The 25,121-nt window shown below is 42.8% G+C and overlaps 1 protein-coding gene across 1 annotated transcript in view; it reads right to left on the minus strand.

Annotated features, from left to right (window-relative positions):
• Positions 1–5,287: 5,287 nt before the first annotated feature.
• The window catches only part of LOC106612970 (CXADR-like membrane protein), a 91,638-nt gene continuing 71,804 nt past the window's right edge, over positions 5,288–25,121 (minus strand). Inside the window, exons 2-7 of the mRNA XM_014214724.3 lie at positions 20,833–20,990; positions 17,699–17,900; positions 15,960–16,127; positions 14,475–14,597; positions 13,794–13,935; positions 5,288–12,967 (exon numbers count right to left, since the gene is read on the minus strand). Coding sequence (XP_014070199.1) covers positions 12,619–12,967; positions 13,794–13,935; positions 14,475–14,597; positions 15,960–16,127; positions 17,699–17,900; positions 20,833–20,990 — 1,142 coding nt within the window. The 3' untranslated portion in view covers positions 5,288–12,618. The remainder of the gene's footprint in view (positions 12,968–13,793; positions 13,936–14,474; positions 14,598–15,959; positions 16,128–17,698; positions 17,901–20,832; positions 20,991–25,121) is intronic.

Consider the following 25,121-nt stretch of genomic DNA (forward strand, 5'->3'; position numbering starts at 1 on the left):
GCAGCCAAAAAGAGCTCAGCATATGTGGAAACTGCATCAAGACTGTTGAAAAAGCATTCCTGGTGAAGCTGGTTAAGAGAATGCAAAGAGTGTGCAAAGCTGTCATGAAGAATCTCAAATATAACATATATTTAGATTTGTTTAACACTTTTTTGGTTACTACATGATTCCATATGTGTTATTTAATAGTTTTGATGTCTTCACTATTGTTCTACAATGTAGAACCTCATAAAAATAAAGAAAAACCCTTGAATGAGTAGGTGTGTCCAAACTTTTGACTGCTACTGTATGTCATCATACTCTTATTGAAGTACTCCAGTTGTTGCATTATCAACATCCTTTCAGCAATTGTGTGAATCAGTACTGATAAAGCATATATAACCATATGTGGACAGTGACACATGCATCTCTTCTGTATCTTTAGCTAGGTTTCCATCCAATTTGTGACAGATTTTCATGTGAATATTCTAAAATATGCTTAAAACAATATGCACATTTTCCCACTAGATGTTTCCAGCAAACTGACTTTTTGTGGATAAAAGGCTGTGCCTGATGACAAAAGGCACATATAAATAACTTTTACAGTTAAATTCCCAGTGTTGGGAAAAAAGTACTAAATGGTCATACTTGAGTAAAAGTAAAGATACCTTAATAGAAAATGACTCAAGTAAAAGTAAAAGTCACCCAGTAAAATACTACTTGAGTAAAAGTCTAAAAGTATTTGGTTTTAAATATACCTAAGTATCAAAAGTAAATGGAATTGCTAAAATGTACTTACGTATGTAAAGTAAAAATCACATCAAATTCCTTATATTAAGCAAACCAGACTGTACAATGTTATTCTTTTTTTTAAATTGACGGATAGCCAGGGGCACACTCCAACATCATTTACAAACAATACATTTGTGTTTAGTGAGTCTGCCAGATCAGATGCAATAATGAAAAAGACACGTTTAATGTGTTTCATCGTATTTTCAACTCTACTGATGGTTTTGAAACAAAAACTATTGCCTTCTATAGCAAATGTGCACACTTCTTCTCTTGGCTGATGCGCTCTAGCAAACACCTAGCAGGTACCGTGTGGGTAGGTTACCTACATTATGAGATGAATATGGATAAGAACGATAGGTCTATTATTTGTATTTGTCAAAGACCCTCGATATTTATTGGAAAGGTGCATCAAGCTCATCACCTTGCACATTCCCCACCCTGTGAAGTTAATAATCATTTATTTAATCTGTAGCCTAATAAACTATATGCTTTCCCGAGTGGTAGTGGGAGGACCACACATCATCATCACGTGATTCCAAGTTTACCTCGATATGATCGATATGATGGTTATTATATCACTATTTGCATAAAGGTGTTTCCACCAAAGATCCCATCATGTCAAACGAATAAATTGTAGGTTGGCAGGTAATTCATCTGAATCAAATTGTTGGATGGAAACGTGGTTTGTAATAACCATGATTCCTCTTGAGGAGGCCATATTATGGACCACCAGAGGGCAGAGGTGGTGACAAGTCACTATTATTGGAGTCACAAGCAAGACAAGTCACAATGTCCAAGTCTCAAGTCACATTTTCAAGTCAATTAAAAAAATATATACATGCAATGACTTGTTTAACTACAAATCTTTGTCTATTTATTGAAGCTACCAGACAGCCCTTTTCATTATTTTTGATTATTTAATTTTGATTATGTAATTGTAAAATAGGGACCTTGTATCAGTCATAAGGGCATGACATCAGCAGAAGGCAAGGCAGGTTGACATGCTCAGAGTGTACATTTACTTACTGGTCTTGCTGAACCAATGGTGAAAGCACAATATACAAGTACATACACAAGCGATAGCCCAAAAGAAATAGCCTTTGTTTAAGGCTTAACCTGTCCTATCTGAATGGACAGGTAGAGGGTAAGACTGTACAGCCTACCCTTGAGAAACCAAATCGAATATGTCTAACAGGAGCTCAAACAGGTAAGCCTACATAACATAAGCACAAATTACCCAATTTGCAATCACAACCTATAAACTGGTTCTACAATGTAAAATGCAATTTCCACATACATTGTTACATTCGTGTTAATCAAACTTAATGATTAGTAATGATATTTAAACAGCATGCATACACGGAACAATCATTTTATCTCACTCTACGTTCTGACTCCAAAGCGTAGAGTGCAGGCCACGTAGTCTATTTCAATGCGCGCCGAGGCAAGCGCGCTCCTTTTACGCACAACCAGAATGACAAAGACATAGGACACAGACACACGGAACTCTAACATTACACAGGAAATATGAACAAAGGAAACCATACTTTCAATTAAATAAACATAACTTCTACCTCATGAGTCTTGTGAAAGTTCACGTGCACAGTAAACATCGGGCCCACTCAGAGGGCAAGAAATGGTTGGCTAAATTAAAATGTATCGTAGGCCTATCAAACATGAACCAGAAATGTCTACGTGTGGCAATAAACGGTATGGGGATGAAACGCAAGCAGCTATTGTAGTATTAGATGGAATATAGATTTACCACATAGGGCCTATGCATTTAAACGTGTGAAAGCAAGAGTTAACATTTCAACAAGAGAACAAAAGCACTCTCCACTGGCGGTATTTTGGAGAGCGCAAGTGAAGAGCCGCGCCTATGGTGCGTCTTCGCCACAGTAATAATTCGTTTAAACAAATGCAAGCTTCATAAGTAAATTATAATTTTGAAGCAAGTGTTACATACCAAAATACCAGTAGGCCTATGCTAGTAATTGTTGCCCGATTGCTGATGAGCTTGCAAGGGGGCAACTTTGGTTTTTGAAGTATATATTTTTTTATCCTATTGGATAAACACTCCAAACATCCTACCCCACCGCTCAGAGGCGTCCACATGGTCCTAAAGCACACCTTTGCAAAGTTTTGTATCACATTCCAATTATACAATTGGGGGGGGACAAAAATGCAATTTCAGAATGTGGGCTGTCCTCAGTGAAAGTGGCGCCCCTGTTCTTGATCACCAAACATTTTTTGGAGCTGCATATTTATTTATTATGGCAATCCTTTCTTCCTATAATTTACTTTCGCGCTGCAACAGATCCTATAGCTGTACAGCAAATCATCAATCTTTTCGCTAGTTTATCACCCGACCTGTATTGATTGACAGTTTTCTAGTCCAATCAGAGTTGCCGAGTGTGCGTTTTACTAGCCAATCTGTTCCAGTTTTTTTTGCAAGAGCAATGCTGGGGCAACTGTCTCTGGCTGCGTTTAGAGTAATCCATGTATACTGTGCCACAAAATGAGTGACAAAACATTACAAAACCTGTCCAGATAAGTACAAGTCATCAGTCTCAACTCAAAGCCGTGTCCCAAGTCAAGCCTCAAGTTATTTTATTTTCTATCTCGACTCAAGTCATCAAATTTGTGACTTGAGTCAGACTCAGGTCCAAGTCATGTGACTAGAGTACACAACTGCCAGGAGCCTCAACCAAAGCTATTCATGGCTTCACTGTTTCAATCTGATTACTACCAACATACTGTAGTCTAGATAGTCATGTGAGGATTTATTATCAACTGATAAAGTTGCTCATTATTTTTATGCTTGATTTCTTGGTTTAATATGAGGATGGCTGTTGTCATATTAGGGTTCAGCAGCATCATCACAGATGGGGTAGTTTTCGCTGAGATCTTCAACCAACACCAGGGGGCACAATTCCATAACTGATGAACAGAAACATATTTTCAGTGCTCTGATAATGTACAGAACTATGGCAATCTACATACATTAACTTTCAAGATAAAGGAGAGACCAACAGCCAAATAAGGTTTGATTACATTTTCTCATGGCAAAAAGATCAGATTAAGATATTCCTCACACAAGGACTAATATTTATCATAGTTACGTTATAACCCATTAGAGTAACTGGGTTTTCTATTCCTGTGGTAATCCGTTCTAGTATTCCACACTACGACTAGAATCACCTTTTTAATTTTCTATTACTTTTCTCTAAAATGAGACAATGACCAGTGCTTGTATTAGTGATTTTCACACCAGATAATTTGATTGTGTGTGTGTTTACATGTGTTCGTGTATCTGAGGGTGTGTGTGTCATTACACATTGTTATTCATGTGGAATCAAAGGGCACAGAGGCATGGAGCAGAGAGTAGAGAAATGTGATGTGGGCTTGAAAATCTGTCTCAATCTTGTTGGATATGTATGAGGTGCTCTGGAATTATGGCAATGTTTAAACAAATAGGATCAGCAACAAGCAGATGTCAGATAACAGTCTGATGTGATATGCAGCCTAACCAATCCCCATGTTATTGCTCTCATATCTACAGTACATTCACTTTATATCTCTTATCATTTACTTCAGGAATATATTCCATAACCCTTGTTTGTCAAGACATTTTTGTATGATACCTCTGTTCTTGTGAATTTTTATCATCTGTTTAAGTCACCCTTTATCTTTGGATCCGTTTGACATGTCTACTTCATCTTGACAGTTCAATAAATTGTCAACATAGGAAGAAGTTTGAGGGAAAAAGATGAATGTCAGTTGTCCTGAACGGCTCGAAGCCCGCAACAAAAAGGGAGACAACGTGGAGATAAGGAAACAAAATATATTTATTAACTGAAGTAAACTAAATACAATTAACAATGGTGTGTGTAGTCAGTAATCAGTAGTGTAAGTGAGTGTTTGCGTACATAAATGTGATAATGAGGGGTGTTGAAAGGTGCCAACGCAAACAAACGGCCACAACCAAAATCTATAAGTGTGTCTGCATGGAGAGAGTCTCCTCAATGAATGGGGAAGAGGTGTATTTATCCTGGGACACACCCGGGGCCAGGTGTGTCCCATGTTGCTGACGACCCTCCCAGCTCCGCCCGCCGACATCCTAATAAGGAAAACAAGACCAAAGAGAAAGAATACGGCAGACAGAGTGGGAAGGTCGTCACACAGTCAATATAAGGCGGACAGGTCAATAGATATCTCTGAACCTTCCTGCAATAGGCATAAGTGTCACATCCAGGGGCCTGGAGATGAGCGGTTAGGCTGAAGCCTCTGCTACTGCTGTCGCTGGCCATTCTGTCACTGTGAAACTGGGGATCATGAGGCCTATTGGCAACACAGAGAAAGATGGTCCGTACTGTAGCTTTCTCAACTAAGTCACCATGAGTCACCAGTATAATACCATTACAATGTCATACACACGAGAGGCAGCTGCTAGTGAATGTCAGTTTCACTGCTTGTATTTGCCTTGATTGAAGCAAAAAAATGATGTCATGCCGTATAACTTGTCATTGTATATTTTTATTTGCAAATGAAATAGTAATAACTCAGAAGTAGTAAAAATATACATTTTTTTACTTTTAATATTTACATGGATTGTTTTCGTCAAATAAAGAGAACCAACTACAAAGAAGATGACAGATGAGTGAAAAGTAAAGAGTGGTTTAAATTTCCCTTAATGATGCTATGCTGAGCTGTCTGTCTGACATCCAGTTCAAGGTCGTTACAGACAGAGCCAAACCCTCCAACCACAATCCCTTACCCGTGATGAGCACAGCACACAAAAGTGCAAAGTACATGGATTTGGAGGGAACCAAAATAGAAAACAAATGAAAAGCGTCATAAAACATTCTGTGATATATATTTACAATAATGTTTTTTAGCCAAATACTGGTATACATTTACATCAAAGCAAAGCATTCCCCCTCATCTGCTCGATAGCTTTTGACATGCAGCTCCCTTTGTCGTCCCTCCTTTCTGAGATGGACTTCCACCCCTCCATTTTCAGAATGTCACAACAGATCATGTTCCCGTGCCAGAGGCTGTCCAAACACAGTCTGAGCTTCAATCTGTCATGCTGAACTGCTTATCCCAAAAATTGCTTAAGAACACAAACGTATTGGCTACATGAGATTCATAGTCATATAATATAATGTAGGATAATCAGAATCATGAATCATTTCACTTACATTTGAATGCTGGTAACATGATAGTGGGGCCACTTTAAGACCCATTTTGTCTGTGTTGCAAACCTGGGGGTGGGGAAAAAGCCTAGTTTAAATTCCCGACTGCTCAGACAAAAGCCTATCAGGATTCATTTGGAGAAAACAGAGCAGGTTTGACAGTCCACAAAGCTGGCACAGATGTGGAAAAGCAACGCGAGGGCTCATAATCTGGGGAATTTTCCACCTGAGACCTCCAGTTGCTTGAAAGCAAATCAAAAAGCCGGAGGAATTAAAGACAAAGCATCTTATCCTCCACCGAGCTGCTCCTTTAGGCAGCGGAGGGAATTTAAATGGAGGAGCCTAGAGCTCTGGCTCGATATCAGTCTTGTTTTACGTCCCCTCCTCTCCCACTACTCCCTCACGTTCCCTTGAAAACTGTGTGAGAGCATTTGTTTTGAGAATGCTAAGACACATAGCACGGTTCATGTGTGTGAGTGTATTGTCTCCTGGGCTATGCAATGGTTCTTTTTGTGCTCCCTTTGGTGGGGAGTGCCATCAGTCAGTCGTAATGCACGCCAACCAACCATCAAATGTATTCTAAAGGAACAGAAATAACAAGGCTGACTGTTTCAGCTTTTGGTTCACTGTGTACTGTATGTGTGTGTGTGTCTGTATTTATGTGTGTCTGTGTTTCTATGTGTTTCTGTTTGTTTGTGTGTGTGTGTGTGTGTTTCTGGTTGTGTGTGTGATGGAAAGCTGTCAATACACAAAGAGACCGGTACATGGCTATATTAAAAGACAGCTTGGCCAGGCAGATAGCATGCGAGGGACTTCCAGAGGCCTAGATGAGTGTGAATTATGGAGGAGCATTGTTGCCACTAGAGAAAACAAGATTGCTGCATGTGAAACTGAATTGACTTCAATAATAGACATACAGTTGAAGTCGGAAGTTTACATACACTTAGGTTGGAGTCATTAAAACTTTTTTTCAACCACTCCACAAATATCTTGTTAACAAACTAAAGTTTTGGCAAGTCGGTTAGGACAGCTACTTTGTCATTTTTCCAACAATTCTTTACAGACAGATTATTTCACTTATAATTCACTGTATGACAATTCCTGTGGGTCAGAAGTTTACGTACACTAAGTTGACTGTGCCTTTAAACAGCTTGGAAAATCCCAGAAAATTATATCATGGCTTTAGAAGCTGCTGATAGGCTAATTGACATAATTTGAGTCAATTGGAGGTGTACCTGTGGATGTATTTCAAGGCCTAACTTCAAACTCACTGCCTCTTTGCTTGACATCATGGGAAAATCAAAAGAAATCAGTCAAGACCTCAGAAAAAAAATTACAGACCTCCACAAGTCTGGTTCATCCTTGGGAGCAATTTCCAAATGCTTGAAGGTACCACGTTCATCTGTACAAACAATAGTACGCAAGTATAAACACCATGGGACCACGCAGCCGCCATACTGCTCAGGAAGGAGATGTGTTTTGTTTCCTAGAGATTCATGTACTTTGGTGCGAAAAGTGCAAATCAATCCCAGAACAACAGCAAAGGACCTTGTGAAGATGCTGGAGGAAACATGTACAAAAGTATCTATAGCCACAGTAAAACGAGTCCTATATCGACATAACCTGAAAGGCCGCTCAGCAAGGAAGAAGCCACTGCTCCAAAACCGCCATAGAAAAGCCAGACTATGGTTTGCAACTGCACATGGGGACAAAGATCGTACTTTTTGGAGAAATGTCCTCGGGTCTGATGAAACAAAAATAGAACAGTTTGGCCATAATGACCATTGTTATGTTTGGAGGAAAACACTGGAGGCTTGCAAGCCAAAGAACACCATCCCAACCGTGAAGCACGGGGGTGGCAGCATCATGTTGTGGGGGTGCTTTGCTGCAGGAGGGACTGGTGCACTTCACAAAATAGATGGCATCATGAGGTGGGAAAATTCTGGGGATATATTGAAGCAACATCTCAAGACATCAGTCAAGAAGTTAAAGCTTGGTGCAAATGGGTCTACCAAATGGACAATGACCCCAAGCATACTTCCAAAGTTGTGTTAAAATGGCTTAAGGACCATCACAAAGCCCTGACCTCAATCCCATAAAAAATGTGTGGGCAGAACTGAAAAAGCGTGTGCGAGCAAGGAGGCCTAAAAACCTGACTCAGTTACACCGGCTCTGTCAGGAGGAAGGGCCAAAATTCACCCAACTTATTGTGGGAAGCTTGTGGAAGGCTACCCAAAACATTTGACCCAAGTTAAACAATTTAAAGGCAATGCTACCAAATACTAATTGAGTGTATGTAAACTTCTGACCCACTTGGAATGTGATGAAAGAAATAAAAGCTGAAATAAATACTTCTCTCTACTACTATTCTGACATTTTACATTCTTAAAATAAAGTGGTGATCCTAACTGACCTAATGCAGGGAATTTTTACTAGGATTACATGTCAGGAATTGTGAAAAACTGAGTTTAAATGTCTTTGGCTAAGGTGTATGTAAACTTCCGACTTCAACTGTATACTGTAAGTCACAAAAACTAAAATTAACACTGCGTGTCTGCACTGCAGTCTTTTCCATTCAGATTGGTTATGCCTAGCTGGTCCCACTATTCTTCTCCCTTGAATGAGCAGCTAACATGAGAATGTGTGGGTGTAGGTGCGGCCCTGAAGGCTTGTACCCTTTTTTTCAATTTTCGCCTAAAACGACATTCCCAAATCCAACTGCCCGTAACTCAGGCCCTGAAGCAAGGATATACATATTCTTGGTACCATTTGAAAGGAAACACTTTGAAGTTTGTGGAAATGTGAAAGGAATGTAGGAGAATATAACACAATAGATCTGGTAAAAGATAATACAAAGAAATAAAATGTTTTCTTGTATTCTTTTGTACCATCATTTTTAAATGCAAGAGAAAGGCCATATTGTATTATTCCAGCCCAGGTGAAATTTAGATTTTGGCCACTAGATGGCATCAGTGTATGTGCAACGTTTTAGACTGGTCCAATGAACCATTGCATTTCTGTTCAAAATGTTGTATCAAGACTGCCCAAATGTGCCTAATTTGTTTATTAATAACTTTTAATGTTCAAAACTGTGCACTCTCCTCAAACAATAGCATGGTGTTCTTTCACTGTAATAGCTACTGTAAACAATGCTGTTAGATTAACAAGAATTTAAGCTTTCTGCCAATATCAGATATGTCTACTTGTTACTTACAACCTCATGCTAATCGCATTAGCCTACGTTAGCTCAACCGTCCCGCAGTGGACCCACCGATCCTGAAGAAGTTTATAATGTACATCATTCTCTTGGCATGGAATGTTGTCTCAGTATGGAGATGTACACCCTCTGCATTGTGATTGGGTTACATATGATCTAGTTTACAGCAGAGATTAGTCATAGCGAGATATTCTTCCGGGATACCCTTGTGCGCCTTCAGTCAGGGTCTTTGTCCACTACTTTGTATACAAAGCCTACAGACAAGAACGGTATACTACATGCCTCTAGTGCTCTTAGTAGAGTACGTACCATTGATGAGACCTCTACCAGAAGGGATCAAAGTAATACAAAAATTTATAAAATAAAAACCATTCATGTCTGTACCGTTACATATTGTTCTATGAGTGATGACATCAAGAGAGTGATGACATCAAGGGAGTGATGACATCATGGGAGCTATTAAGAAGCATTGGAATGTGCTTATTGCTGATCCTGCTTGCCAAACATTTTCTCTGACCCTCCTCTCTTTTCACACTACAGGGCCAGGAATGTCAGGGACTTCACTGTTAGGGCTGACACCAGGTGACTGGCTTCTACCTCTGTCGTAGTTGTGCAGCATGTAAGGATACCTATTACAAAGTGAGCGTATTCAACAGCTCTGCCACTGGAAAAAAATACACTATCAAACAGTATCCACATGCAGGTCTTCTAACATCATATTCTATTTTAGGCATGAATGAATAATTGTTATTGAAGTGTTTTCTGTAACTATTTGTGTACGATACCCCCATCTAGTGGTCTCTCTAGCTGCCTACTCTTACAATCCCGTGTTATTTATTCTGAGGAAATGTTCAAATTGTACATCTATAAGTAATAATTGATGATGTTTCTCTGTCCGCAATTGTATATCATCTAAATCATGCATTCTATTGTACTAGGTACTAATTTATAGATTTTCTGATGTCTTTTCTTGCCAATGTGACATGCAATTATCATTGAAATAGAAACCAGGTGTGTGCTGAAAATCTCCACTGATGGCCTGAGGAAGAAACATTTGTGTTTTGTTTTTACATTTTATTTATGCACTTTCTTGCACTATGCTATATTTTTTGGGCACCATGATGATTCAATAAACATCTCGATTTTGCATTCAAGCCTAAGTTTTGGATCTATTCTTTGTTTGACAAGGTGCAGGTCTCTATCTCGTCCAGTATTGTTACTTTGACTCCTATGCACCTGCAACAGACCCCTTTCAGTAGTAAGGACCTTAAAAGAGTGCAGATGGACTCTGATCAGATACATATAATCACACAGGTTTGGCTTATGCCCCTGTCTCACTGTGTTTTGGCAGTAGATTCCCAAAGCTGGATCAACACATATAACTCAAACCACATGTGCATTCATGATAAGGACAGAAAAAGAAACCATCAACGGGGATAGGGATTGCAAAGGCACACTAAATAGCCTACTTCATTCAAACTGCACAGGGTCAGACAGATGTACAACAAAGGGGATGGCTGATGCCAAAGCCTGGCCAATGTACAGAGAAGCCATCAAAACAATGAGACAGTAATCGAGTGGCACTCTGTTGTTGTGGATCCAAGGAGAGTACCTACCAGGGGTGGAACCATGCACACTGTACAATACAAGTCCCTAGAATCATACTCCTTCCTCTATTCAATCATCCACAGTATTTGGGGGATTAACTTCAAGGTCATTTGTGTCTCTCTACCTTTGTTTTGCTTCCTTCCATTCAGTACCTTACAAAGCATAGAAAATAATCGTAGTGACCATCTTTGTTCAACACACATTCATAGAGTTTTTGACAGGTTTTGGTTTCCGTAACATTGCAAAACAGTGGAGGTAAATAAAAGAGTAAAAAAAGCAACGATGACCCACCCTGGGGATTGGTGGCACTTCTTCAGGCTGAGATACAGCTGTCTGTCACCCTTCACAACCTGTCCAGACATGCCTTGGTAGGGGCAGTAAAATTGAAATATAATAGATATTAAACCTATCTTGTCTTAAAGTTATTATTATTATTCAGTATATTCAGTCATGTATCTCTATTTACTGTATGTTAACACCCAATTCATCCATATGCTAATTTGGGGAAGAGTTTCTGTACCATATGGGATGGTAACGCCAGTCCTCAGGGGCCTGATTGGTGTCACACTTTTGCCCCAGCCCCAGCTAACACACCTGACTCCAATAATCAACTAATCATGATGTTCAGTTTAGAATTCAATTAGTTTAATCAGCTGTGTTTGCTAGGGACTGGGGAACAGTGACAGCACTCTAGACCCCGAGGACTGGAATTGCCAATCTACAGAGCTGAGAGAGGATGTGGTGAGAAAAATAAAAGTTTCATCAGAACTCTGATTACCATGTCAGTGCTACATCCTATGAATGTGGCTAAAGTTTCTCCTGTTGAGAAAAGCAAATGAGGTGCTCTCTGAATGGGGTCAGGACCATGGAACATGATGTGCCTCAGATCGTCGTCATGGAGTCCGTAAAGCATCACAGAGTCTGGAGCACAGGAGGCTGCTGAGGGGAGGACGGCTCATCATAATGGCTGGAATGGAGTGCATTTAATAGTATCACACACGGAAACCATGTGTTTGACGTGTTCGATACCATTCCATGTATTTCATTCCAGCCATTACTATGAGCCCGTCCTCTCCAAATAAGGTGCCATCGGCCGCCTGTGTTCTAGAGGGTTGATCTAGCGGTTTCTCTCCATACAGGGCACACAGCATGCTCTCTGTCAGAGAGCCAGGGGTGTGTATGTGGGTGTGTGGTTGTAGTGGGGGCTGGAAGCGTCGGTGTGTATGCCTGTTGGGAGTGGTGTGGTTGGATGAGTCAGAGACACCACTAGGCCAAAATAAAGAGGTGTGGTTCTCTCTCAGTATTTCATGCCCTCATCCCACCGTCATGTCGTCAGCTGCGTGTCTCCATCGGCACCTGGCGCAGACTTTGGATTTCTCTTTTCTCAACCCATTCCTTCTTTCTTCCTTTTTCTCTGCACTCTTCCTGTCCTTTTGATTTGATAAATAAAAGCTCCACTCTGGGTTTTCTTACACCTCACCGCACACAGCGCTGTGCTCGCTCATTGCTTCCCATGACTTCCCATGACTTCAAAGTAGAACGAAAAGTGTGAAAATAAGTTATTTAGCCACGAGACATAAACAGAAATGTGTTCTGTCTGTTTTTTAGTTTTTGTTGTTTTTTATTCAGTAGGGGGCAAGCATTTCTTATTTTCCCTTTTTAAGTATGCATTCATTAAAAGTTTTGGGATTTATATTATTGATTATTTTAATTACATCCTTTTACTACTTGCATTTTGTTGTTTAACGGAAGAGTTTGTGTCTTTGAAGGGGTGTGGGTGGGTTTTACACATCAATATAGCCAGGATGGACTTTCTTCTCCATCCTACACAGTTTGAAAGGCCTTGGTCTGGGCAGGGACCATGAGAGTGGGGGGAGTGGGCCCAGAGATCTGGTTCCTGGAGTTGATGTTGAATTTGGGGGTGCCAGGGGGCCCAGGGGTCTTGTTGGGGGGTACCACCGTAGTGTATGCTGGGGGGGACTGGGGGAAGTCAGGGTGCTGTCCGTTCTCCTTAAGGGCAGCTATGGCTGGGGGCCGAGGGCGGTGCCCGTGGGGGGCGGTGTTGTGCACCATGGATTGTGTTGAGGAGGCCCCGGAGCGGGAGCTGCCAGAGCGGGACGAGGACAGAGAGTTGGGCTTCACCAGCTTGGCCTTGGGAGCCTCTGCATCCTCCCTGCACAGATACACAAATCAAAAACAAACAAGAGCTACTTAGATTCGGCCAGTCATGACCCCAAGCACGCACACAGAGACAAACAAAAACTTAGACAAACTCTACGGCCTTTCTGAGGAGAGCCAGTGGAGAAAACGGTCTTACACAATCAGAGAAAAGGGTTTGGTGACGCTCCACTGCACTTGCTACATTATCATCTGGGTCTGACACAAGTGTCTAAATAAAAATAGTCTAACTCGTCTAGGTCTTAATCCACTACATTACACCGGCACCACCGGCACCAACCCCACTTCAGAAAACTGCTCCATCCCATCCCACCGCTCAGTGGCTAAACATGACATGTAAAAAGGAAACACCTCCCCGTAGTCTACATTATTTACTACACAGTCATCCCCAACCAAGCTGCATTATTCATCTAAACACTGGCAAATAAGCAGCTACATAGCCTCCAAGCAGTGAATTGTTTTCTCTTCTGCTGTAATAAGCTGCGCCATTAGCAGCCTGGAGGCCCCAGTTTACTGTAAATCTCGCGCTTGGAGTCAAACACGGCCTCAATCCACACTTAGGCCCTGCTGCCTGCTTATGGCTGCTCTGGAGAGGAGAGAAGCTCTGGGCACGGGAGCAGAAAGGTGTGAAAAGGATGGCTCTCAGAAACCAATAAATACTACGCTTGACAATGAGAGATTTATTACAGACACACACGCAAGTGCACATACACATGCAGAGTAGTTGGTGCTTTGCTTCAGTATTTAATACGTTAGACAGAAAAAGAGTGAAAGAGGAACAGAAGATAAAGAGAGACAGGAAGAAGAAGAAAATGACTGACCTAATTTCGTTGGGAGTCTCCTCCTCCTCATACTTCTTCTTCTCCTTCTTGCGGAAGACGAGCCAGATGATTAGGATGATGAGGAGAACACCAAAGGAGACGCCCACCACGGCACCTGCCAGCACGCCCATCCCTCGAACATCTGTGGATCATCATACATTTTTGACCTCCGAAGGGCAGTGGAAAACTACCATACACGCACCTGTACTGTACTGTGCACACACGCAAATATTGATGCTTCTCACATAAACAATCCCTTTAAAAATAATGATTTAGTCCCGATAGGTAAATCCTGTGAATTTGTGGATGATAGATTTTGCTGGTGTTGTGTGTATTATGTGTTCCCTACAAAGCTATGAATCTAACAAAAAATGCTATCAAACCATTTCTGTTGCTGTGTTAACTTATAAATCATGTCCCCAACATTTCACCCTGTTGTGACCTTAAAATTCTTGTGCCTTTCTGAAATCTATTACTGTGACATTGAAACATTACTGTTTGAGCGAAGTCGATGACCAATGGCCACTGTTTTAACGGTACAGAAACCAGTGTTGTGTTACTGAGGCGCAGGGGAGTGGAGCGAGGAAAAAACAATGTCCAGGTGCTGTTGGAAACTACAGTCATCCATCACCATCATAGCATGGTGTGGTGCGGAGCCGGAGAGCAGCTCTCTCTACTCACACTGCATGGTGACCTCGATGATGCAGTTCTCCTCGCCAACGTCATTGCTGGCAGTGCACTTGTAGACACCTGTACTGTCCTTCGTCAGGTTCCGCAGGGTGACGATCTCTGGATTCTTCAGATCTGTAGGAGAGATAGATAGACTGTGATTTAACAACCTGCTCAACTGAGGAAAGCTGAGAGGACCGGGGTCTGTGGTGCAGTTTGTACATGCATTTCCACTACAATGGTTTCAAGCACTTCTACAGTTAGCATGACCTTGAAGAGCAATTTGATTAACAGCATGTAATAAATCCTTGCAGTGATGTACTGTACTTCATATCAAAGTCTACTCAGCTCTGATCCTCTCCATTCTTTGATAATCTAGTAACAGATCAGCAGCAAGAAAAATGCATTGTGAGGCTGTATTGAGATGAAATTGTATTGATGAGTGTTGAGCCTAGTTAGACCTGACTCAGGTCTGTTTTGGGCTGACCCTTCCTGTCTGCAATAGCGTGTCAGCTCTGACGTATCACACTCTGTGGGATGGAGTAAGAGGAGAGGAACTCGCAAATGTTGATCTTGGCCTCTGAGAGATTGGGTGTACTCAGACTCAGTGGCTCTGGTGATTGAAGACCACCAGGCTCGTAGACCCTGGGGGAATTTAGGGGGAGTTGAAAGAGTTTGTCTGAGAGAACGATGGAGATTTACGTGGCTAAGAGTCCCTTAGACATCCCTGTCATGACAGCCACGTGATATTACCGTTCACCACCACCAATAAATAATGGGCCACGACGGTGCGTTTTATCGCCTAATGAAAACGAATTAGACTGAACAGATGTTGTATCATGGAGGTCATTAATTCCTAGGCTTTTGGCATGGGCACGTGTCATCACTAATGCGAGTTGAGTGGGGAGAATAGGTGGTAAAACTGAAATGCAATGAAAGTGTGATTTGTGCCTCAAGGGGTAGATGCGCCTAGGATAGGAATCATCAACTAGATTCAGCCACGGGCTGATTTTCTTCTTGAGTGGATGGTCACGGGGTCATAATTAGTAATAATTTGTAGAATGCATAAATGCATAAAATATAATAATTTCAAACCTTGCTTACATTTGAATAGAATCACATATATCTCTCTATTATGCGTGGGAGTACTTTTGAACAGATTTTCAAAATTAAAATCATTCAGAGCTGATTTGCTGGTGATTTTACAGTCTTTTATGTCCAAATAAAATCACCCGCGGTACAAATTAGGCTGCCAGTTGGGGAACACTGGCTGAATTGCCGCTATCGGGAAGTTGTTGTGCTATAATGAATCTCCATTACATTTTGGTGTTTCGGAAGCAGACTGGAATTTAAGTGTTTGGGGATAAAAATGTATTCTGGGAAATACTATCATCAAAATATCATATACTATGTAATGTCCTCCTTAGAGGACCCGTGTTTCACATACACATGGATGAAGTGGGGTGCAGCATGTGTACTTGTGGACAATCTACTTACCTCTCAGTGCCAGTAAGGGGAGGTTCCCAACACTCTTTCCCTTATCCAGCACCCTCTCCCAATTGTATTTGATAGGGTCTGAGCCGTCACTGGATTTGCAGCTCAGTTTAACATCACTGCCCTCCAGCAGCCTGCCGTCCATCCAGCATCGTGGCTTAGAGGGCTTCACTGTAAAAACAACAAAACAGTAGTTATAAAACACTACAAATAACACTATAATACTGTAGCAGCATGTGTAAACGTGAAATAATACTTAAAGATTCTTGAGTGTAACAGTAGCCTGTTTATTTCTCATGGAAGTCAATGCTGGGATTAAGAGTTGTGTTAAAGGCCCCAAACCTAGATCAATAAGTGACTGTGAGTTGGTTTTGAAAGCCTGCAGACAGAGACAGGTCAGGAGAGAGTGCTGTGCTCCTGAGTTCCTGTGGCCTGGGGGTCACTAGATGGCCAGCCCTTCTCTAGCTCTATGGCTGCTTCACAGCAGCTGCTCCAGATCTCCTTATATCTCTCCCTCCCTCCATCCCTCAACCCATCCCTCCAACCCTCCACCCCTTCCTCCTTCCATCCCTCCATCCCTTCCCTCCCAGTCTAACCGGCATGGTGAACATGCTGCTACCACGCTCAGTAAGAGATATAATGAAGGGGCTGAGGAGAGTGCCGGGGATTCTGCAGTACATCTCACAGCTCTGTCAGGGCCAGTTAGACCTATCTATCAGCAACCGGAGCAGCCAGAGCGAGGACACACACACACACACTGACACAGGGGCCCAGACCCAGCCAGCCACCAGCTCCTCTGCCAACCCATTATCTTAATGTTGGGACGGCAAGAGAAAAATGCAAATGTTCATCTCTCAAAATCAAAAGTGTCACTGCAAAGCTGAGGGCAATTAGTAAAAATCTAGATGCTAACTCAATGAAATGTCTTTATGGAGGAGAGGGAGAAAAGAGAGAAAGGATTAGGAGACTGTTCCGTTAAAGTACCAATAACCACCGGTTTAACTAATCTCCCATGATGTTTTAATAAATTGCATGGGAGAATGAGCTCACTTCTCCCGTTGGACTACTTTGTGGTATTGCTGCTCTCCACTTGCCTGTCTGTCCTTCAAAGCTGTTTGTCTATTCAACGATATGCAGAGACACATTTACCACAGAGCCAGTGAAAATTAAGCCATTTAAAACAGATCCACCAAACCTCTGTGTATTGGGGCAATGAAAAAACTAAACAGAACAGATAATAAAACAACAATGGGGTCTGTGCCCCTCTAAAGCAGCCCAACTGGCTTTGTCATCATAGTTATGAAAGCTGAATGACGGCTCAGAACTCTGTATGGTGTTTAATAATTATAAACAGATATAACAAATATTAAATCATCATAAAGAGCTTGTCTGTAGTATATTTGATGACAGAAAACGTATTTTCATATCATGGTAGCAAAATAATTTCCTAATGTTTAACAACTAAATTCTGCATCATCTGTTTCAAGCTGACAAGAGGTCAATCCACAACGTCAGCCATATTTCGACATATATTAGATTGTTACTCCTATGTGCCTCAACAACCATACATCTCAGAGACCCTCGCAAAGGAGAAACAAGGCCAAACAAAAAAATCTAAATCGAATCACTCCATCTGAATCAAATTGAATCATTAGATCAGTCAGCATGTGAGAGGAAATGTGCCCGGGCTAATTCCCTATTGATCAGCGTGTGTGAGAGACAGAGCTGTAGAGCAGACTCACCCAGCACTATGAGGTTAACCTGGCTCCAGTGGTACTTTCCCCCCATCTTGACCTTGCAGTAGTACTCCCCAGAGTCGGTCAGCTGTAGGTCACTGAGGAGCAGGGAGGCGTCTCCTTTCAGGTAGTCCCCGGCGAAAGACAGACGACTGGTCCCGCTGGTCACCTCGTTGGTGTACACCTGACCCCCGAAAAACGTGATGATCTGGGTTGGGGAGAGAGACAATGAGACACACAGAGAGCTGTATGCTGAGAGATATGTAAAGACATCAGCTCTGTATGTGGATTTAGACATACATGGACACTGCTTGCTCATAAAGACACATACACATACAGTATAGACATGTACCCTCTATTTGTCTTTTTCTCTCTCTACCTTGTAAAAACACACCACACACACACACACACACACACACACACACACACACACACACACACACACACACACACACACACACACACACACACACACACACACACACACACACACCACACACACACACACACACACACACACAGCAACAACAGCATCAAACACAGCTGTCACAGCAGCCTATTACTCAGGGCAAGTGAGAGCCTGCAGATGGGGACTGCTAAACGCTGGTGCCACAACACATCAGTGCCATCGGAGCTGGGTTTACCTGCTGCGCTCGCAGGTGACGTCTGCCCATTTACACACACACACACACACACACACACACACACACACACACACACACACACACACACACACACACACACACACACACACACACACACACACACACACACACACACACACACACACACAGAGCCCTGCCACAGGCACTCTGTGACGACCCTGGCACCTGCGCTATGAGATTCAAGTTACTGTGCATTTGCCTATGGGCACACTCCTGCTGTGTTCATCCATTTTGGATGTGGATTGTACAGTATTTGCAGGTGTGTATGTGTTTGTGCTTGTGGCTCTGCACATATGTTTATGAGAGGCGGAATGAGTGGTCTGTCTAATGTGCAATTAAATTGAATACAGCATCCAACATCACCGAGTTCTCAATTTTCCCCTTGTCTGTGGATGGCCTCAGGATGGGCCTATGGGTGTGTAGCACCATTAGCATTAGCATTAGCATACGCATCCCCAGGTCAGCGCCAGTGAACCCTGCCCTTGCTCGGGATTTCTCTCCCCTCTGTGCTCCTGACACATGTAGCCTGTACACTCGGCAACAGAGGCTAAATGTTGACAAGCTGCTCTTTTCCATTTCAACACGACCTTCCAGCAGAAATAAAATAATGATTTATTAATTCCGCTACAGGCACAGTCTCGTTTCTAATAAAATGTTCAGACGTTTCATTTTAATTAATGGTGCCTTCAATGTTATGTCCTCGTTAAATATTCAATGCAATATGCCCAGCCCTTCAGAGGTATCAAAGATATTTGTTTTCCCCTTTCTTCCCTTCTCTCCCTCCTCCCTTCTCTCCCTCCTCCCTTCTCTCCCTCCTCTCCCTCCTCCCTTTTCTTGTGGAACCAAATCTCTCATTGCTAATCAACAGATCAGTGTGTAAATGAATGACTTTCAAAGAAATTAGAAATGTCTTTCATCTGATAAGGCCTGTTGAGATTTCACGGTATTTCATGAAGAAAAAACTGTAACAAATCCAAACAGAAACTGATACTTTAAAATCTTGAGAGCTAGAAGACAAGTCATTACATTACAAGTGTTTTTAGACTCGGGTAGTTGATAAAAGGTACCAAAAAATGTATGTAGCATTGAAGGTCCCCAAGAACACAGTGGCCTCCATCATTCTGAAATGGAAGAAGTTTGGAACCACCAAGGCTCTTCATAGAGCTGCCTGCCCGGCCAAACTGAGCAATCGGGAGAGAAGGGCCTTGGTCAGGGATAGGACCAAGAAACTGATGGTCACTCTAACGGAGCTCCAGAGTTCCTCTGTGGAGATGGCAGAACCTTCCAGAATGACAACCATCTCTGCAACACTCCACCAATCAGGCCTTTATGGTAGAGTGGCCAGATGGAAGCCACTCCTCTGTAAAAGCCACATGACAGCCCGCTTGGCGTTTGTCAAAAGGCACCTAAAGGACACTCAGACCATGAGAAACAAGATTCTCTGGTCTGATGAAACCAAGATTGAACTCTTTGGCCTGAATGCCAAGCGTCACATCTGGAGGAAACCAGGCACCGCTCATCCCCTGGCCCATACCATCCCTACGGTGAAGCATGGTGGTGGCAGCATCATACTGTGGGGATGTTTTTCAGCGGCAGGGACTGGGAAACTAGTCAGGATGGAGTGAAAGATGAACGGAGCAAAGTACAGAGAGATCCTTGATGAAAACATGCTCTAGAGCACTAAGGACCTCATACTGGGGTGAAGGTTCACCTTCCAACAGTACAACGACCCTAATCACACAGCTAAGACAACGCAGGAGTGGCTTCGGGACAAGTCTCTGAATGTCCTTGAGCAGCCTAGCCAGAGCCTGGACTTGAACCCGATTGAACATCTCTGGAGAGGCCTGAAAATACTTGTGCAGCAATGCTCCCCATCCATCCTGACAGAGCTTGAGAGGATCTGCAGAGAATAATGGGAGAAACTTCCCAAATACAGGTGTGCCAAGCTTGCAGTGTCATACCCAAGAAGAATTGAGGCTGTAATCGCTGCCAAAGGTGCTTCAACAAAGTACTGAGTAAAGGGTCTAAACACTTATGTAAATGTGATATTTATTTTTTACATTTGCAAACATTTCTAAAAACCTTTTTTTTCGCTTTGTCATTATGAGTTATTGTGTGTAGATTGATGAGGCAAAAAACCCAGATTTAATCCATTTTAGAATAAGGCTGTAACATAACAAACTGTGCGAGAGTAAGAGTAAACTGTAGGAAGTAGAAAAGGGCTGAGATGGGAAGGAAGCAAATTGGAGGAACATTGTGTTGTATTAGTGTGCCTTTGTAAAAGCTATTAAAATAAATCAGATTGGTTGCAACAAAGAGATTGAGGGGGAGGTATAGAGAAGAGAGAGAGAAAGAAGGAAAGAAAGAGAGAAAATGACAATGAAAGAGGAGAGAGAGAGAGAGAGAGAGAGAGAGAGAAAGAGAGAGAGAGAGAGAGAGAGAGAGAGAGAGAGAGAGAGAGCACAGCTTCCTCACCACTCTCTGCTTGGAGTTGGGCTTCTGCAGTAGCCACTCGATGTCGAGCAACTGCACATTGGATTGCCAGAACTGATGGTGGCACGGCAGGGTGGCGTTGTCTCCGACGACTCTCTTCATTTCTGTCTGGGCGCCGGCCGTCAGCAGGCTCAGTAGCACTGGAGAGAGAGAGAGAGAGAGAGAACAAAGACACTGTCAGACAATTAGAACCAGATACACCACCAGACAGCAGCCATCAGAATTACCCCATCAGAATTACTAGGACATAACACATAAAAGAAACAGAATCAAACAAACAAAACCATCTTAACCACAATGAGACAAAGACTATAACTAGAGTAAATTTCTCCCAAGCCCACCTAGCTGTCAGGTTGTTTGCGTACGACAGGGTCTGAGTTGCACAAGGCTCCGTCAGCTGTGTACGTGGGTCTTGTGGCTCGGACCCTGGCCAGTGGCCAGACTGTCAGGGCCTGCTATGCAGCGGGTGTCGCTGGGCTAATTTATTGGAGGATGCTGGACAGCCCCGCTGGGTTGAGGGGAATTAGACAGAGGCGTCAGGGGGATTTGAAGAGGGATGGAACTCATGGGGGCCGTTGGGTGACCAAGGGGACATACGACTCCCTTCCACTGGTAGACCCAGCACAGGGAAAACAATGCACATGCTTCACAGCCCCATGACGCCTCTGGCTTACTCGCTCAAATGCGATAGATATTTTTGGTGCTTCAGCATTAACCTAACCTGCATATTTCATTTATCCACTGCAGAGAGCCGGCTAAGAGCCTGGCTTCAAAGTGCACTAAATAAAGTTATCAAACGCTTGTTCGGCTGCAGTATGTCCTGGTCATGTAAATATACTCCTTTTTATTACTCAGTTGTGTGTCGCTGATTAGGTGCTGAGTGGTTCAATAAATCACTAAATATACAATGTGGTATACATACTTACACAAACATTGTATTTCCTGTGGACTAGCCCTGAGTATATCGGGGCTTGAGAGATTAAACAGACTGCGACTCATTGAAAGAATGCCTTTGTGCCCTATCACCCTCGAACACATGTTGTCAATGTTCAGTGGATCACCATATGTGGTTAATGCATCAGCCGGAGGCACCTTTCTTCTTATTCAGTGGCCACCCTCTCAGGAACAGCACACGTAAGAGCTGTCAGAGTCAATGAGAATGGTCGCTCGTCTGCCTCATAAAATAGGTGACTTGGTGTAGGGATGTGGTAAAGAGGGCGACATCTTAAAAGTTCTGTCACTTTTACCCTGCCTTCATGTACATATCTACCTGAAATACCTGGTACCTCTACACATTGATCTGATACTGTACTCCCTGTATGTAGCTCCATATTGATCTGATACTGGTACTCCCTGTATGTAGCTCCACATTGATCTGATACTGGTACTCCCTGTATGTAGCTCCACATTGATCTGATACTGGTACTCCCTGTATGTAGCTCCACATTGATCTGATACTGGTACTCCCTGTATGTAGCTCCATATTGATCTGATACTGGTACTCCCTGTATGTAGCTCCACATTGATCTGATACTGGTACTCCCTGTATGTAGCTCCACATTGATCTGATACTGGTAAGGCTGTATGTAGCTCCATTCTCGTGTATTTTACTTCTCGTGCTTCTATTTACATTTTGTATTATTATTTTTCAACTCTGCATCGTTGGGAAAGGCTCGTAAGCAAGCATTTCATGGTAAAGTTGTATTCGACAACTATGGCAAATATATTTTATTTGGTACAGGGAGGGAGGTATCATACCTGCAAACCTGTCATTCAGAAGCGGTTGAATGACTCATAGTGATGACATCCTTACTCTGTGAAGTTTGTGTGCAGCTCTTTAAGTTGATTTGACTTTCACATTTCCCTGACGCAATAACCCTGGGCTCCACACCAGTCACTCACATACATCTGAGTCACCACGTTGACCCAACCCCAGATGCCCTCTCTGACTGGCACTCAGCACCACAGGAAAGGAGGCCATATTACAGTACAGCAGGGCCCTCAGTCCGCTCAATACAGCCCTGGTGACAGGACACATTACTGAGGTCCTCCTACTGCTCTCGCTCTCCCCTGCTCTGCTCAAATCATTACTCATCAGAAAAAATGGCCACCTATTTCAAGCCAAGGAGCTCCCAACTCCCCTGAAGGTATCCCCGTTCATGACTTTTTAATGCAGCATTTGCAGAGCCATTCATCTTGTGGGCTCCCCGCAGATATTACTTTGGATGGAAGTCATGGAGGGGAGCCTAGGAGAGAACGATCCAGCCAGCATAGAGGACGATGGGTATCCTCTCAGCATAGCTCATAATCACTTTAAGGAGGAAGGAGGAGGTTGGCTGGAGTGAGTGAGTGAGTGAGTGAGTGAGTGAGTGAGTGAGTGAGCGTTGAGTGTTAGGGCCCGGTGATGGTCCGTTGGGAGCCCAGTGCTCGCTGCTGGCCGAGGTCTGTTCAAGCCGTGCTGTCTAGTCAGTGCCCTCACACTTGTCACCACGGGACTGAACCCCCTGCTCTGTGTGCTGGGCCTGATAACAGCTAGTAGGCTCACCTCTCCTCTCCACATCCTGCCCTACTTCCTCCCTTCGCCAGGGGACTCACAGGCTGGGGAGTCGGGTGAGAGAGAGTTTTGCATGGGAGCGATACGAGTAAGACCAATTATTTAAGGCGGTATATGGAAGTTTGTGTGTTGTATGTGCAATTAACTGTGCTGTATATCGCCCACTCCTTCAGCCAACTCTCAACGACCTTCCAACAAGCACACTGAGCCAATACAGACTGTATATGTTTGGAATTAGGCTTCACTTTATCATCTGTCAATAGGTTTACCATATATGAAATTATCTCAATTTCAGCCAACAACATGATAAACAATTCAATGCCTTTGTAATGACACTACAATCAACTTTTACATCCTCAGTTTATGGTCTAGGAGAGGGGATTTTGTGCTGTGGAATAGATAACATTGGGGTCCAAAATAAATCTACCTTGAAGTCGATTTGATCTCAAATTTTTTGGATTGGCTTCATTCACAGTGTGCACAGCTGTGGCGGTTTGGAGCGATGGAAACCATAATTTGTGAGATGCCCAGTATGCGGCATACCAGGGTGTCACAGCATACTATGGTGACTCTGTATAGGAACCTCAGGTAGTCTTTAGTTTATGTCCTTGGCATTCAATGGTCTAATATAGTGGGATATTTCAGCTAACTTTAGTTTAGTTTGTTACTTCGACCGTTTAAAAAAACAATCGCACATTAAACTTGAAAAAGCCGTACATGCACATTAGTAAAATCATGGAGGATAACGCACAATAAAGTCTGGGACTTATTTCCATTGTGGTCCTCTTGAGACAAGATGGCTAGGCAAGATCGAACACAGTTAAACACAGTATGGCACTGAGATAATAAAACATAAAACCAAAGAAGAAGAAGAACGTCTATCTCATCACTGCAGTGACATTGTAGGGTACATTCATATGGGCACAGAAGACATCAAACAGTTTGGTACTTTATTTTTAAGGCAACTCATTCTACTCTGAGGCTCCAGTATACAAGTAAGTACCTTTCCTAGCATTACTTCTGAACCTGTATAAGCACACATTAGCAACACCTGATCTGGTGCTGTGGTTGTGTGCATCCCTAACATGCAGAAAGTATTCAGTCAGATATCTGGACGCAGAACCATAAATTCAAGTGTAAACCAGACACAGATTAATCTGGGACACCCTAGCCTCAACAGGCAGCCAGCTGAGTTCCTAAAAGCAGCTCCTGCCTATGTGAGTACGTGGACTCACCTTCAATACTACCCTGATCAGATTATTCTGGGCTATCTGGAGCGTCCCATTCAGAATCTTAGATAAGCTCCCAAACCAGGAAGTACTAGCGTAGTCAAAATTGCATTGAATTAGGGCAGTGGCTAGCACACTCATGGAGTCCTTATCAAGCAACTTGGACTTTTTAGCCAAAAATGTGGCCCTGGCATTAAGTTTCCCTAGCATTTTAGTGGCCATGCTCACACCACCCAAGCTTCCGTCAATGATACATCCCATGTAGCAAACAGACATTTTAGTAGTCAGCACCTCACCCCCTAACTCCACTCTGATTTCAGAGGACCAACACAATAATTGCCTCAATTTTACCTACGTGCAGAGATAGCTTATTATCTCCAAGCCATTTGCTAATGTTAGTAAGGTCTGTGCTAAGTATGCTCTCCAGAATAGTTCTATTTTATGAGACACCAGAAGTGTAGAGTCACCTGCATAAAGGACAAGATGGC

This window comes from Salmo salar, chromosome 09, assembly GCF_965601325.2.
Source record: "Salmo salar chromosome 09, fSalSal1, whole genome shotgun sequence".
In the NCBI taxonomy this organism is placed as follows: domain Eukaryota; kingdom Metazoa; phylum Chordata; class Actinopteri; order Salmoniformes; family Salmonidae; genus Salmo; species Salmo salar.